Source organism: Salvelinus namaycush, chromosome 25, assembly GCF_016432855.1.
Source record: "Salvelinus namaycush isolate Seneca chromosome 25, SaNama_1.0, whole genome shotgun sequence".
Classification (NCBI taxonomy): domain Eukaryota; kingdom Metazoa; phylum Chordata; class Actinopteri; order Salmoniformes; family Salmonidae; genus Salvelinus; species Salvelinus namaycush.
This window is the reverse complement of record NC_052331.1, coordinates 23,151,616-23,168,862: the sequence shown is the minus strand read 5'-3', so window position 1 is coordinate 23,168,862 and position 17,247 is coordinate 23,151,616. Positions and strand designations below refer to the sequence as shown.

The following is a 17,247-nucleotide window of genomic DNA, read 5'->3' as shown; positions in this document are numbered from 1 at the left end:
ATGCTTAATTGCATTTAGACAGCATTTTTCATGACTTTTTGGACGTTTTGAAGTTTGGAAGTTGCACCAACAATCCTGAACCCCAAAAATGTATATATTAGGATTATGAAGATTTAGTTATTTACTGTAACATGTTGAATGTAGTATTCAAGTATACATTCATATTTAAGCTATTGTACAGGTCTTTTGTATTTAGACAGTCAGTATATACATTAGTGGTCATTTCAGAAGGTTGGGAGGTCATGTACAGACAGTGTGGCTCTAAATGTTAAAAGTTACCAAACCCAAATGACAGTTTTGCTACATCAATGAATTCCTAATCATTCTGAAATCAACAAATGGCTATCTTTGAATCAGCATTTCTATTACAAAATGAAAGATAACAGCAAATCAATGTTTTATATTGTTTATCCGTAGTATGTTTAGAAATTTAAATTTGTATGTGTCTTAAGAATATACATGATGTGATCCTGTAAAAACACTAATACCTTTGATACCTTTGTTTTACTATAATACGTTTTCATACATTTAAAACAATAGCATTTCAAAGCAGCACACACTTGCAATTAATATAAACCAAATGCAGAGTGTTTTCTTTAAAAAACAATTACGCTCCTCACACACTTTGATAATGCAATAGTTATCCCCATAACATGGACTTGAAAACAAATGCTTGTAGATATTTTCATAAGTTCACCAATGCATCAAATAACAGCACAGTGGTTAGCTTCTGTACATTTTGTATTACAAATTATTTCTATTATAACATTAATAACAGTGGGCCTCAGCTGTAAGGATATGTCTTTTATTATGAGAAAACCATTGGTTGACATTGGTAGGTATGCTTTTTTTTGTTTCAATTTGCACATGAGAGGTGTGAGCATTCATTATGTATACATGTTTTGTGTATGTTTGCAATATTTTTATTCTGAGACTGTTTCCCAAAATAATGGAGAGGTTTGTTTTATCAATACAATGAAGTGGATTACAAAAATGGACAGATTATAATGCTTAACAAATGTTATTATCCATCAGAAGTGCATCAGAATTGTTACCATACACATCATAAAGCTGATGGAAACTAAAGCAGATGAAAACTAACATCTGCATGTTATACTATTATGTCTATGTGGCTAATCTAATGTTCCCTTTTTCCCTTTGATCTTTGCTATTTCAAAGAATAATAAACAATATATTATGACATTTTGGAATGTTGGATGTTCTAAAAAAAAAAGTTTCCTGATCAGTCACCATGTCTAGGTCTAGTTCATTTTCAGTCAGTTAACTCAAGTTAACTCATGTCACACTGATTGGAGTGTTTCTTAGGGATTGTTGAGCCTCAAACGCGATGGTTTAAACCAAATAACAACGCCAAAAGACATGTTAAGTCTCGGCTCAGCTTCTCACTTATACACTGAGTGCACAAAACACAAAACAGCACCTTGCACCCCTTTTTGACCTCAGAACAGCCTCAATTCGCCAGGGCATGGACTCTACAGATGTGGGGGGTAATAGTCATTTACGGGGCAATAGTCATTTAGACAGGTTACCTTGGCGTTCTTGGGCACAGGGACTATGGTGGTCTGCTTGAAACATGTAGGTATTATAGACTGAGTCAGGGAGAGGTTGAAAATGTCAGTGAAGACACCCGCCAGCTGGGCAGCGCAACTTACACTGACGTCCCAACACACACACTACACATCCTTACGCACACACCTGCATACTGACGCCACACACACTTTCACACTCAGCACACACGCTCCTGCTGTCTATTATCCATCCTGTTGCCTGGTTACTTTACCCCTACCTAGACAGTTGAAGTCGGAAGACTACATACACCTTAGCCAAATACATTTAAACTCAGTTTTTCACAATTCCTGACATTTAATCCTAGTAAAAATTCCCTGTCTTAGGTCAGTTAGGATCACCACTTTATTTTAAGAATCTAAAATGTCAGATAATAGTAGAGAGAATGATTTATTTCAGCTTTTATTTCTTTCATCACATTCCCAGTGGGTCAGAAGTTTACATACACTCAATTAGTATTTGGTATCATTGCCTTTAAATTGTTTAACTTGGGTCAAACGTTTCGGGTAGCCTTCCACAAGCTTCCCACAATAAGTTCGGTGAATTTTGGCCCATTCCTCCTGACAGAGCTGGTGTAACTGAGTCAGGTTTGTAGGCCTCCATGCTCGCACACACTTTTTCAGTTCTGCCCACAAATGTTCTATAGGATTGAGGTCAGGGCTTTGTGATGGCCACTCCAATACCTTGACTTTGTGGTCCTTATGCCATTTTGCCACAACTTTGGAAGTATGCTTGGGGTCTTTGTCCATTTGGAAGATCCATTTGCAACCAAGCTTTAACTTCCTGACTGATGTCTTGAGATGTTGCTTCAATATATCCACATAATTTTCCTCCTCATGATGCCATTTATTTTGTGAAGTGCACCAGTCCCTCCTGCAGCAAAGCACCCCCACAACATGATTTCTCCACCCCGTGCTTCACGGTTGGAATGGTGTTCTTCGGCTTGCAAGCCTCCCCCGTTATCCTTCAAACATAACAATGGTTATTATGGCCAAACAGTTCTATTTTTGTTTCATTAGACCAGAGGACGTCAATCCAAAAAGTATGATTTTTGTCCCCATGTGCAGTTGCAAACCATAGTCTGGCCTTTTTATTGGGGTTTTGGAGCAGTGGCATCTTCCTTGCTGAGCAGCCTTTCAGGTTATGTCGATATAGGACTCGTTTTACTGTGGATATATATACTTTTGTACCTGTTTCCTCCAGCATCTTCACAGGGTCCTTTGCTGTTGTTCTGGGATTGATTTGCACTTTTCACACCAAAGTACATTCATCTCTAGGAGATAGGACGCGTCTCTTTCCTGAGCGGTATGACGGCTGCGTGGGCCCATGGTGTTTACTTGCGTACTATTGTTTGTACAGATGAATGTGGTACCTTCAGGCGTTTGGAAATTGCTCCCAAGGATGAACCAGACTTGTGGAGGTCTACAATTTTTTTCTGAGGTCTTGGTTGATTTCTTTTAATTTTCCCATGATGTCAAGCAAAGAGTCACTGAGTTTGAAGGTAGGCCTTGAAATACATCCACAGGTACACCTCCAATTGACTCAAATGATGCCAATTAGCCTATCAGAAGCTTCTCAAGCCATGACATCATTTTCTGGAATTTTCCAAGCTGTTTAAAGGCACAGTCAACTTAGTGTATATAAACTTCTGACCCACTGGAATTGTGATACAGCGAATTATAAGTGAAATAATCTGTCTGTAAACAATTGTTGGAAAAACGACTTGTGTCATGCACAAAGTAGATGTCCTATTCGACTTGCCAAAACTATAGTTTGTTAACAAGAAATTTGTGGAGTGGTTGAAAAATGAGTTTTAATGACTCCAACCTAAGTGTATGTAAACTTCCGACTTCAACTCTACATAGCTACCTCAATTATATAGCCATGTCATTTTTTACTCGTTACTCTTATTCGTTATTCACTGTGTATTTATTCCTCGTGTTACAATTAATTTTTTATCTTTACATTTATCTTGTTGGAAAAGGACCCGTGAGTAAGCATTTCACTGTTAGTCTACACCTGTTGTTTACGGAGCATGTGACAAATAATATTTAATTTGAGATGCATATAGTATGTGTCCCCCTTATTTTCAGAGGGGTGTGGAGATCCAGAAACAGTGAGATAGAATCAGTGTTTATTACGGTTTATTCAACATCAAGTGTAAAGTACAGTATAATATCACACAGAACAGGATTACACAATATCTGCATGGAATATTGAGAACTGCTACATCTAACAACAACTCTCTTAGCAGAAGGTGTTAAGTTAGGTACCTATGATATGCATAAATATGTATTATGTGATATGATGTTATAATACTGTAGTCTTCCATAACCACATCTACTAAATTAGAGATTGCCCAAATATATTATTCTATACAAGTTAGTCGTCTTTACAGATTAGTTATTGTGTTGTAATCCTAAAAGCTACAATATTAAAACAGTTTTTATTTTTTGTCTAAGAAGAGATTACCTTCATTGCTCCCTAATAGGAAAACAAAATGGAAATATATCATGTCCAGGGGTGAAGTTCATCTGGTGTTGTTTCATTGTGAGCCAGCCTTGGCCCTGTTCACACATAACGATCCATCGTTCATAACAGTCCTGCTTCCAAGTATTTGGCTTTACTCTTGTTCTCCTCGGCGTTTGGATCACGGCAAGTGCATTCATCCTGATCACAGTTGGCACCAAACGGAATGACCTGTCAATCAGTCAAGTAACCAGGAGATTAGAAACAAACAAATCTCAAGAGGCAATAAAATCACAACCAGAGGTCATTTCCCCAACTTAACTAATACATACACAATGTAATTGCATACATTTAACAATGCAATAAACTTCAAACTATGCCCATAAGAAGCCAGTTGTTTATCCTACCTATCCAATAGTTTGCATAGTATTATATGTGTGAGCTCTACACATGTTTTATTTCTTCACAATTTTAAAGAGAAACAAATGTCTCCAGAGAGATAAATGAAGGGAGTGATGTCAAATGGTTCACCATGGACTCAACGGTGAGAAACCTTGAATATCGGGGGAGGGAATACACCACAGAGGTGAACGGATGAACACATGTTAAGAATCAACAACAGGGGTTGCCAGGTCTTGTCTAGGAAGCAAGCCATCACCACAGGTTGCAAAATAAACCCAGATGCCCTGCCTAGCAGTCTGTTGCAAGAAATGTAAACATGAGAGGCTAGCTAAATGCTGAGGCTAGCCTAGCATTGATTTCATTGATGTTTAATGGAGGTAATAGTTTTATTGAAGACTTAGCAACTGTTCCAGAAGGTTAAGAAGAGAAACACAGATCAGAGACTGCTCTCTCCCATTAAACGTGTGTTTGTTTGGCAACAAAGTGTTTCCTAAGCCCTATGTTGGTTCATTGATGGAGGCAGTGGTGAGCCAAATGATATAGTGCACTATGTAGGGAAGAGGGTGTCATTTGGGACAAAACTATACTCTGCTGCTTTTGCTTTGTTCTAACAACCTTTGGACAACAGGGGCTGGATGTTTTTCCTGCATGCGTCAAACAAAAGCCAAATCTTGGACTGTTTTGTATGTACTTCTGAGTAGTTGCTAACCAATGTTTATCATGACTTCACAAAACTGCTTTGAAAATTGAATAAAATGTGTTTTAGATAACTCATTAATTGAATGAATGGATTGCACTGTACAAACATGTAGAGCACATCGAGGCTCATTACACGTCTCTCCTTCAACTGGAAGCGAGTGGACTGAATCATCTTCCTAGTCTACTATCCAAGTCTTCTGCTGCTAGCTTGGACCTTTGGACCCAAAACCAGACCCTACAAATCAAAGTGGCCAATTAGAGAAGTGCCTTTAAGACCAGAAGCATTTCCATGGGCTGCATAAACACCACTGCTCCACAGTTCCGCTGGACCCACAGTGGCAGGATGCTGTCGCTTACGTTTTATTTCACTTTCTCAGAGCCTTATAGTTTAACTGGTGTTTTAGAGTTGCAGAAGACCACGGACACTAAGCCTTCCCCTCATAAAATACTATTTAGCTGCTGATGTATTTATGACACGCACTCCGTTGCTGTGCTTACTCATTCAAGGGGGAACCGGGAATAGCTGTGCTACCGCCATGAGTCATAGCTACAGACATGATAGAGACTAATGACCTCCAGTTAGCTGGCTGCCGCACTCCCAGGAATGAATAGGCACCATGATTATACAGTAAGCAAAATAGCAGGTATGTGGGAGAAAAACATTCCCACCGCAGTAGACTGACTCTCACATGGAAGTGAGAGTCCCTGCCCATCTTCCGAAAACATCTGAAACCCTACCTCTTCAAACAGTATCTTAAATAATCCTCCTCACCAAAAAAAAACTTAACCAGCACTTGCACTTGACCTCCCTCCCCTTCTAGCTCTGATTCTACTGACAGCTACGATATTGAGGAAATTATACTTTCTAGGCCTGTGATATGTGGTTGTCCCACCTAGTTATCTTAAGATAAATGCACTAAGTGTAAGTCACTTTGGATAAGAGCATCTGCTAAATGCCTAAAATGTCAATGTAAAATTAAGTATAGAAAAAATTGGTTAATTTACCTTTCTGGTTGAGAGTGTGGATGGACAGCAGTCCCCTCCATCATACTCGCAGTAGGCCCGGTTGTTGATGGTGTCACACCAACCATCTCCCCCAAAGGGCTGGAAAAAAGGAAACTCTTATTAAAAGGTAGCATCCAAAAGATGACATCATCAAAAACAAGGCAACTTCCTACTTACAGGCATCAACATCAACAGAATTCAACCAAACCCACATTGGGAAGCGCCAATAGTGGATACCATTGCCTTTTCATGTAATTAATTAACACCTAGTAAAGAGCTGATCCCTGACCTCTCAGAGCTGTGATTCAGTATTTTGCACGTGAGACAGGAATAGGGTACTGCGTTTAACCATTTTTGCAGAACTTTGGGGAGTTCTGTCTAACTCGGCAATGGCACGCAATTGTCAAATTTATGTTACATAAAAATCTTAAATGCGTCATAATGAAAGCCTTTAACGTTTTTTAACTTAACCTTAAAGTTGCTGTGCCAAAAATAAGAAAATAAGAGGTGACTGCCAAAGATACTGTTGGCTTTCCCCGGGCCGATGGAGTCATTTCAAACACTCCAGGTTGTACCTGAATCCACATCACAGTAGAATGGCAGCTGCTGGGGAGATTTCTGCAGACTTTCTCCCCTGCTCAAAGCTAGCCCCCACTCCAAAACAATTTTCCTTGCCTTTTGAAGCTGCCAAGCCGTAAATAAATCTATTTAATTGTTTTGTTTTTTACAAAATAATTTGGCCGGTAATTAAAACAGACTATTTGGCAAAATTTGTTGATACTCCCTTTGTAAGACAAATAGGCTTTTAAACTGGCTCATGGACCATATTGGTTTCAGGTGCATTTGTAATACAATACTGTGGTCTTCATACATTTCTACTATGGTGCCTAACATAAAGCTGTTGTTTTGCAACACGTACAGTTGAAGTCGGAAGATTACATACACCTTAGCCAAATACATTTAAACTCAGTTTTTCACAATTCCTGACATGTAATCCTAGTAAAATTTCCCTGTCTTAGGTCAGTTAGGATCACCACTTTATTTTAAGAATGTGAAATGTCAGAATAATAGTAGAAAGAATGATTTATTTCAGCTTTTATTTCTTTCATCGCATTCCCAGTGGGTCAGAAGTTTACATACACTCAATTAGTGTTTGGTAGAATTGCCTTTAAATTGTTTAACTTGGGTCAAACGTTTTGGGTAGCCTTCCACAAGCTTCCCACAATAAGTTGGGTGAATTTTGTCCCATTCCTCATGTCGATATAGGACTCATTTTACTGTGGATATAGATACTTTTGTATCTGTTTCCTCCAGCATCTTCACAAGGGCCTTTGCTGTTGTTCTGGGATTGATTTGCACTTTTCGCATCAAAGTACATTCATCTCTAGGAGACAGAACGCGTCTCTTTCCTGAGCGGTATGACGGCTGCGTAGTCCCATGGTGTTTATACTTGCATACTATTGTTTGTATAGATGAACATTGTACCTTCAGGCGTTCGGAAATTGCCCCCAAGGATGAACCAGACTTGTGGAGGTCTACATTTTTTTTCTGAGGTCTTGGCTGATTTCTTTTCATTTTTCCATGACGTCAAGCAAAGAGGCACTGAGTTTGAAGGTAGGCCTCGAAATACATCCACAGGTACACCTCCAATTGACTCAAATTATGTCAATTAGCCTATCAGAAGCTTCTAAAGCCATGACATAATTTTCTGGAATTTTCCAAGCTGTTTAAAGGCACAGTCAACTTAGTTTATGTAAACTTCTGACCCACTGGAATTGTGATACAGGGGGTTATAAGTGAAATAATCTGTCTGTAAACAATTGTTGGAAAGATTAACTGTGTCATGCACAAAGTAGATGTCCTAACCGACTTGCCAAAACTATCATTTGTTAACAAGAAATGTGTGGAGTGGTTGAAAAACGAGTTTTAATGACTCCAACCTAAGTGTATGTAAACTTCCGACTTTAATTGTATGTTACATAATGTAACAACTTCTAAACATGATCTAACATCAGTACTTGACCCCTTTCAGTATAAAGCAAGACAATAAAAATACTGTAACATCAACAGTATGAACACCCATGCTTTCCATAAAACAAATTCAAAGTTGACACTCTTGACTCGTCCAAATGCCCATTTCTATCAACAATTTCCCCACACCTTTCTTATCACCCAAATGTCCTCAATTTGGAAAGAGGCATGACTTTTCCACTTGTGAGTCATCATGTTTTTTATTTGATAAAGGTGCCATTAATGTAATTTAAAAGGTGATAAGGGGTCATAGATAAGACTGATGGATCAGACTTCCACGGAGTGCTCCAGGAATCTGGGAAATAAGGTAGAGAGAGACCTCCCGACTTCTAACTGCCCTGTGTAAACTGTCAGTAAATTGAATAGTATCGCCTCTTAGAACATACTTGGAACTCTGATGTCTGCTCTATTACGGTGTCAGTGTAATGTACCAAGTTAAAAGGTGTTTATGATGCCGTGTCTGCACCAGCAGACTTTGGAGGGGAGGCCGGCTTTTCCCCAGAACCTTGGTGTTTTCTCTTTGAAAAATCCATTGTTCTAGTACACTGTAATTCCTACAGTAGACTAGATGCCATACAGTGTGCTATCTGAGGGACAACTCATCCCTTTGATAGCTTGCTGAGCTGTTTGAGTTACAACAGCGAATAAATATATCCAAAATCAGATAGACAACCTGGCTGTTTACTTATTTTCCTGGCTTCTGTCTAAGAGGGGTTCTTAGGGATTCTAGTCCATTGCATTTTTTAACTTGCGTCATCTAAATTGGTATTTAAAGAATCCAAAATTTACTTTAAATGAACTCCTTTGTTATTGTTATTCATACAAATATATTTCTCAAGAAACATAAACACAACACAACTGTTTCCATTAAGACAAAAGCATTTTGAAGAAACATAAATTAACACAATGCAACTGTTTCCAGGATGACTCAGTAATTCGACAATACCAAAATAAATGTGGACTAAGTTTATCATTAGCGACACCAAGGGTGTAGATTCCTCATAAACATTATCTCTTCATGCCATGAAAACAATCTTACAACTTAAAAGTCACACATGGTTATAGATTAAACCTAAACATCCTGTTGGAGTGAAGGAAGGGGTTACGCTCGGAGAGAGAGCCGACTGACTTAGTTTAATGCTAAGTGAAAGATACAACAAACTAAATAAACTCCATAGCAACAACTTTTAATGTTTTGGGAAAGGAAAGGGGATAACTAGTCAGTTGCACAACTAAATGCATTCAACAGAAATGTGTCTTCAACATTTAACCCAACCCTTCTGAATCAGAGAGGTGCGGGGTCTGCCTTAATCGACGTCCATGACGCCCGGGGAGCAGTTGCTGTTGGGGGTTAACTGCCTTGCTCAAGGGCCCACATTACCGCTTCCTGATTGGGACTTCCTCAGAGCTCGCTCACTAATTATGTTCTCCTCTAAATTCCTTTTCAAATGTAAAGTCATGTTTAGCGGTTAAAAACAAACCTGAAACATTAATGTGTGTCTGGCAAATGTTAAACTTGCAGGTACAGTTACTACTCAAGGTATTGTAAAATTTGACTATTTAAAGACATATTCTTGAACTTTGGTGACTACTAAATATTTTTTAAACCTCCTGCTTTGGGCTGGATGTGTGAATGTGTAGTTCATACATCTGTAATCTATGAGCAGAGTTACTATCTTACCTCAATTAGCCACAAAATCCCTTGTTTGAAAGTGACTGTTTTTCTTGAAGCTGTGCTGTGCCATTTTCCCTACATTTTCCCCCACAAGGGCCAGCCCTATAGCAATTTGAGTTCTACCAGTGAGCTTCATCCCCTCGCCATATGAATGACAGTTAGCAAGTGGTACATCATGCACCCACAGCAGAGCGAGAGAGAGCAATGACGGTGCACATATCTGCACATACTGTACAATGCCTTCGGAAAGTTCAGATCTCTTGACTTTTTCCACATTTTGCGACGTTACAGCCTTATTCTAAAATCGGGGCGGCAGATAGCCTGGTGGTTAGAGCATTGGCCTAGTAACCGGAAGGTTGCAAGATTGAATCCCCGAGCTGACAAGGTTGAAATCTGTCGTTCTGCCCCTGAACAAGGCAGTTCTTATTTTCTGTTTCACTGTTCCTAGGCCGTCATTGAAAATAAGAATTTGTTCTTAACTAACTTGCCTAGTTAAATAATAAAATCCTCCCCATAAAAAAACTGCTCCCCATCCAACCTGACAGAGCTTGAGAGGATCTGCAGAGAAGAATAGGAGAAACTCCCCAAATACAGGTGTGCCAAGCTTGTAGCGTCATACCCAAAAAGACTCAGGGCTGTAATTGTTGCCAAAGGTGCTTCAACAAACTACTGAGTAAAAAACATTTTTTATATTTATAAAAAAACGTTTTTGCTTTGTTATTATGGGGTATTGTGTGTAGATTTATGATCCAAAAAAACTATTGAATCAATTTTAGAATAAGGCTGTAACCTAACAGAACGTGGAAAAAGTCAAGGGGTCTGAATACTTTCCGAAGGCACTGTATGTGCCGTAGTATGCAATTTTCGGGTATTTCAGAACTACTGTCTAAAAAGTATACAAAAGTATAAATATGTGGGAACAGTTTATACTGGCTGTCTACATGTAGAGCACATGGGGTAGGCTAAATAGTTTGTTTTTGAAGGGCTGATTGGCTAGTCTCGACACACCCTCATTACATTATTCAGTTGTCTCTCTGCTCTCTACTGTCCATTCAGCCTTTGCTTGTTTACTTCTTGAAAGGAAAATACCATTTGAGTATTCTTCTGATCAACTGTTTTGCTATTGAAATTTATGCATTTTGTGCACCACGATTATGTTGGCCTAGATAATGAAGGTCTACTTGTGGTAAAGTCTATGATGCCTTAAAGGGATACTTCGGGATTTTAGCAGAGTCAGAAGAACTCATGGATACCATTTTTATGTCTCTGCATCCAGTATGAAGGTCGTTTTGTGAGCCAATGTCAACTAGAGTTAGTGCAATGACTGGAAGTGTATTGTATTTACTGTACTAGCATGTTAGCAGTTACCATAGACTTCCAGTCATTGCGCTAACGCTAGTTAGCAATTGCGCTAATACTAGTTAGCAACTTCCTTCAAACTGCACGCAGAGACATAAAAATGGTTTCCACAAGCACTGAAGTATTCCTTTAACTGACCTCATCATCCTATTTTGAAAAGGAGCATCTGGATGAGATCTGTCAGGGAGCATTTGTAACACATGTGGAGTGGTATAATTTACAATGTTGTCATGGAGTATCTGGTTATAAGCAACTGAAGATTGAAGGAAAAAATTGTTGGCAGGTAGATTAAATATTTTAATACCATGAGACATGAACAGTTAATGTGTTCCATAGATAGTTCCAGTTTACACTAAAGTCTGGTGGATTCTGAATAAAAAGGTTCTGGATAATAATAGTGTACTATGACAGCTAATAAATTAATGGACAAATATATCAAAATAAGCCTGCCTTTGAATTTGATCCCTGAAAATAGACAAAATCTAAGGAAACGATGAGAGAGAAATGGAACACCGTCAGCCTCAGAAATTACGCTTTGTCGCCAGTGATCAGTATTTCAACAAATAAAGCCTTAACAAGGTAGAGCGAGAGAGGTTCATAGTTTGCAGTGAACCTTGCCATAGTTGGAGCACACTTGGGGCCCATTTCATTCCCCTGTAGGTGAAGGAACTGCACTAGGGTTAATTTGCTGCTTAATTGAGGTATGTTTTTACTTTCAATGACTGTGATATGTGCTTGTCTTACCTACCTTAGTTGAATGCATTCTGTAAGGCACTCTGGATAAGTGTCTGCTAAGTGACCAAATTGTAAATCAAAATCTAAATGTAAATCTGATGAGTTAACCATGTTTAAACCCACAAGCTGTTCCTCTCGTGGACAATGGATTTTGACGTAAAACCACACCTTCCCTTAGAATACAGCATAAACATTCTCAGTGAACCCACAATGTTGTTTGCTATATCTGCAATTAATTGAATGTGGGTCTTGGTGGTAATATTCTCGGTTGAGGTAGGAGTATGTACAGTATGATAATATGAAGAGTCTATATATTGCCATGGTTTAATTTACTTTTTAAAGTATAACATGTTATCCCTTTTTCTGCAATAAATGTAGAGCAAGTCTGTTCAAATAATATTTTCTGAGATCAAGCTTAGGCTACTTTAAAGAAAACACCATTGTTTTGATGTTAGGGGTGATTATGATCAGGTAAGAAAATACTTTTTCAAAGCATGTATTGCTCGGGTCTCCATTTTGAAGACGAACACAATAGAGAGATAAAACAGACTGTAGCGATAGAACAGAGCAGCGTAGATTGGCAAAATATATTTCATGTGCTACCTGTCCCAGACCTGCTGTTTTCAACTCTCTAGAGACAGCAGGAGCGGTAGAGATACTCTCAATGATCGGCTATGAAAAGCCAACTGACATTTACTCAACAGGTGCTGACCTGTTGCACCCTCGACAACTACTGTGATTATTATTATTTGACCCTGCTGGTCATCTATGAACATTTGAACATCTTGGCCATGTCTGTTATAATCTCCACCCGGCACAGCCAGAAGAGGACTGGCCACCCCTCATAGCCTGGTTCCTCTCTAGGTTTCTTCCTAGGTTTTGGCCTTTCTAGGGAGTTTTTCCTAGCCACCGTGCTTCTACACCTGTATTGCTTGCTGTTTGGGGGTTTTAGGCTGGGTTTCTGTACAGCACTTTGGGATATCAGCTGATGTAAGAAGGGCTATATAAATACATTTGATTTGATTTGACATGTCTCATCTTTAATCATGTTGGTACAGTATAATACTGTAGCAGGCACCAGACCTGGGTTCAAATACTATTGGAAATCATTACAAATAATTGATATGTGCTTGTTTGTCATAATGGACCAATAAAGTAGTCCCAAAACTGCAAACCCCACCCATCTGGCACTCCAGGGAGGCTAGAGAAAACTCTCAACATTTTTGAACGATAGTATAGTATATGAACCCTATCTGGCAGGCACTATGCTGTATAGAACACAAGGGATAAATAGCAGACGGGAAACCCGGGTGTATTTATGTTGTTGTTGACATTTTATTATACATTTCCTGCAATTCTACACAGTTTGACCTGACTTATTATGCCTCTCTTAAGGGGTATTTTGTGGGGTATATGGATGGGTTTGAAAACACCGTACAAGTGGAAGGATAAGTGGAAGGCCCCCCAATCCCCCCCAAAAATTTAAATAAAAGATTTGCAGTTTTATAATACTATTCTACAAATTTTTTGGGAGAGAACATTTAGCCGTTTTAACGCTCATTTTTCGCTACTCTACACATTTTGTAATGGAGGAAGAGAGAAAATGGTGGGGTTTTAAAGTAAGTGTCCAGTGAAAATCTAAATTTTAAAAGTTAATATTCTATTAACTCATACCCAAATAATGTTGTTGACTAATCCTATACTCGTATTTGTGGCCAAAGCATAAATCGGAGAAGAAAAAAAACACTTTAATAAAAATAAAAAACTCAAACTTGTATCTCAAACAGACCGTTTCAAAAATGCTTGCTATTTCCTGATAACAGATGAGCGGTCTACTTGCATGAATATTTTTAATGACAGGTATACGCCCACACCATTCTGTTGTTGGGGTACGCCCACACCAATCCAACACAGAAAAGCTGCTTTTTAACATACTTATTTAAAACATTTTGGAAGGAAAACTATTTCACTCATATTGTAATTAATTATAGGTCATATTTAATAGAAATCTGGAAACACTGGATAGTTACTTTACAAGTCGACTTTCGGCAAAAATAACGGCTTTAAACTGTATAATTGATCAATGCACAATAATAACAGGTCATTTAATGCTTAAAAAAAAGTATATTATTGACAAGATATTTGGCTACAGGAGTGCCATTTCTTACCAATCTCTACAGCTTCCATCCAAAATGACATCAACACATACTGGAGGAGTTACTGGCTAGCTACAAGTGGCTAGCTTAGCTGATGAACTAGCTACGTCGGTCACGTCGCACATGACCAGAAAGACACATCGATGAACCATCAAACTCATACCACGTTTAGAAAGTGGAGGAGTTGGACAGTTGTACGTGCCCAAAGTTGATTGTTAAAGCAAATTTCCTGCAATACTACACATTTTGCCATTGATTGTGATGTGTTCATATGCTATATGCTATATGGCGTGTTTTGGCTGGGGCACCCCAACCAAAACATTTTTATTTGTTTATTTTAACCTCTCTTGGGTAGGAGGCAGTATTTTCACATCCGGATGAAAAGCGTGCCCAAAGTAAACTGCCTGTTACTCAGGCCCAGAAGCTAGGCATATAGGATATGCAAATAATTTGTAGATTTGGATAGAAAACACAAAAGTTTCTAAAACTGTTAAAATTATGTCTGTGAGTATAACAGAACTGATATGGCAGGCAAAACCCCGAGGACAAACCATCCCAAAAAAACAAATGTTCAGCCTACAACTGTTTTTAATGGCTATGACTTTTATTATAAGGCAAAATCCTCCCAGATTGCAGTTCCCAGGGCTTCCACTAGATGTCAAAAGTCTTTAGAAAGAGTTTCATGCTGATTTTTTGAAAAATTAGCCAGAAATTGTAGTTTTTCTAGGTGGCCCCCATTTTGGCTGTAGTGTTTCCAAGCGCGTGGAAGAGAGCGTGTTTTTTGGTATTTTTCTCCGGTAAAGACAATAACGATTCTCCGTCTTACATTTTATCGTTTATTTACGTATTAGGGTACCTAAGGTTTGATTATAAACGTTGTTTGACTTGTTTGGAAAAGTTTATTAGTAACGTTTGGGATTCATTTTGTATGCATTTTGATGGAGGGAAACTGGGTGGATTATTGACTGAAGCGCGCCAGCTAAACTGAGTTTTTATGGATGTAAAGAAGGACATTATCGAACATAAGGACCATTTGTGATGTATCTGGGACCTTTTGGAGTGCCAACAGAAGAAGATCATCAAAGGTAAGGCATTTATTATATTGTTATTTCTAACTTTCGTGGCACACCTGCCTGGTTGAAATATGTTTTTCATGCTTTTGTATGCGGGGCGCTGTCCTCAGATAATCGCATGATGTGCTTTCGCCGTAAAGCCTTTTTGAAATCTGACACAGCGGCTGGATTAACAAGACGTTAAGCTTTATTTTGATGTATTACACTTGTGATTTTATGAAAGTTAAATATTTATAATTCTGTAGTTTGAATTTCGCGCTCTGCAATTTCACCGGATGTTGGCGTCCCACCTGCCCATAAGAAGTTAAAGAAATTATTAGGGGTGGGGGGGGGGGGGGGGGGGTAATTGAACTGTTCTGAATATTGGGGGGCACATGTCCCCCCATCCCTGGTGGCAATTTAGCCTATGATAGAACACTCACCTCACATGACTGGATACATTGTAGGAGTTTGGGGTCAGGATGCCATCTCATCATTCCTGTGCAGACGATGTCCTGTAATGTAACATTGATTGAGACGTTGTAACTAGTCATCAGTATCAACATCAAGCTCTATAGATCTAAACCGATTTCAGTTAAACTAGGCTTACAGGAAATAGTATGTCTGTACACAGGACTTTCTTTTTGGTGATACAAAATGTCAATGACTACACTTGATAAAGATTTCTAACTTTAAATCCAGCTCCAACTTTACACTACTGCTCCCACCAAACCAAAAACATTTAGTCAACAAGCCCATATTTGGTGTTATGAAGTGATCTAGCCAAAATGGCACTGTCATCTTGAGTTCTCATAATGGTCTGTGGCATTTTCTTTCTACCTTAATTGGAACGACAGCGTACTAATCATATTGATTGACTGACAAAGACTGTAGGAGTAACAGGATACTCCTTTGTGTCCCAAAAGTTGTCTGGTTAAGGGATACAGTCATAATGCCTTGGATCAAGATGACATGCCAGTAATACAGCTCAAGTTATCAAAATCAGTTCCAAACTATTTGGAAGGCAGTTAGGTCTGCTGGCTCAGTGAAGGGCCACCCAATAGAGCAGGGGTTCTCAATTCTTACCCTACGAGGTCCGGAGCCTGCTGGTTTTATGTTCTACCTGATAATTAATTGTACACACCTGGTGTCCCAGGTCTAAATCAGTCCCTGATTTAGAACAATGAAAAAATGCAGCAGAACAGCTTTGAGGTCCAGAGTTGAGTTTGAGGGCAATACAGGGTCAAATGATAGAGCTGTTTACACTAACGTTCATGTCAAAGCGATCCTTTGAGATGATATTGGGCAGGTTGCCCTTCTTAAGAAAACAACAGTATATTTCACTCTGACACATCATTGAAATTCCTAGACATTCCGCCATGATGATTGCGTGTTCCACAGATTCTTGATGAAAGGCGCCTATTTATAATAGTATACCCCCTGATGTCACATATTACTTTTTTTGGTCCATCCGATTCTTTATACCATCATAACTTGCCATCTGTATGTCAATCTTACAGAAATCACAATAAACATTTGATCATTACAGAGTTCACAGTAAGGCTAACAGTGCCCTAACTTCTTTATATTGAATAATATTAATACATAGAGTAAAATAAAGCTGCAAATATAGCTTTTTTGCAGGAAAAGCTCAATTTGAAGTATAGACAACCACATGTTTTAGTCCATTACTCATCCAAATTAATCATTTGAGCAAGCCTCAGACCTGTTTGTGAAGCTCTAAAGATACACAAAGGGGATATCAGCCAATGCTAATAACGTTCAGTAAATAACAAAGCATCACTACGTTTGCATCAGTCAAACACCTTACCTGAACCCTGCCTGGCAGCATCCAGTGCTTAACGTTGTCTGCTGTGGTGTCATTGACTAAAACCACTGGGTCATGCAGGGCCGCACTGCATGTTGGGTAGCAAACTGCACCTGCAGTGACACAAAGTAAGCTTTCCTTCTACCCTGATTTGCATCTGTTGAATTTATTCATGTGCAAATAAAAAAAGTTGAGACTAGTCATCTGTGGTTCAACAGCTTGGCAGTTCGGCTTGAAAAGTGTTTTACC

The 17,247-nt window shown here is 38.8% G+C and overlaps 1 protein-coding gene across 1 annotated transcript in view; it reads right to left on the bottom strand.

Annotated features, from left to right (window-relative positions):
- Window positions 1–4,179: 4,179 nt before the first annotated feature.
- Window positions 4,180–17,247, bottom strand: part of pappa2 (pappalysin 2) — a 66,480-nt gene continuing 53,412 nt past the window's right edge. The window contains exons 20-23 of the mRNA XM_038963260.1: window positions 17,002–17,111; window positions 15,614–15,685; window positions 6,163–6,261; window positions 4,180–4,287 (exon numbers count right to left, since the gene is read on the bottom strand). Of these exons, the coding sequence (XP_038819188.1) occupies window positions 4,180–4,287; window positions 6,163–6,261; window positions 15,614–15,685; window positions 17,002–17,111 (389 nt within the window). The remainder of the gene's footprint in view (window positions 4,288–6,162; window positions 6,262–15,613; window positions 15,686–17,001; window positions 17,112–17,247) is intronic.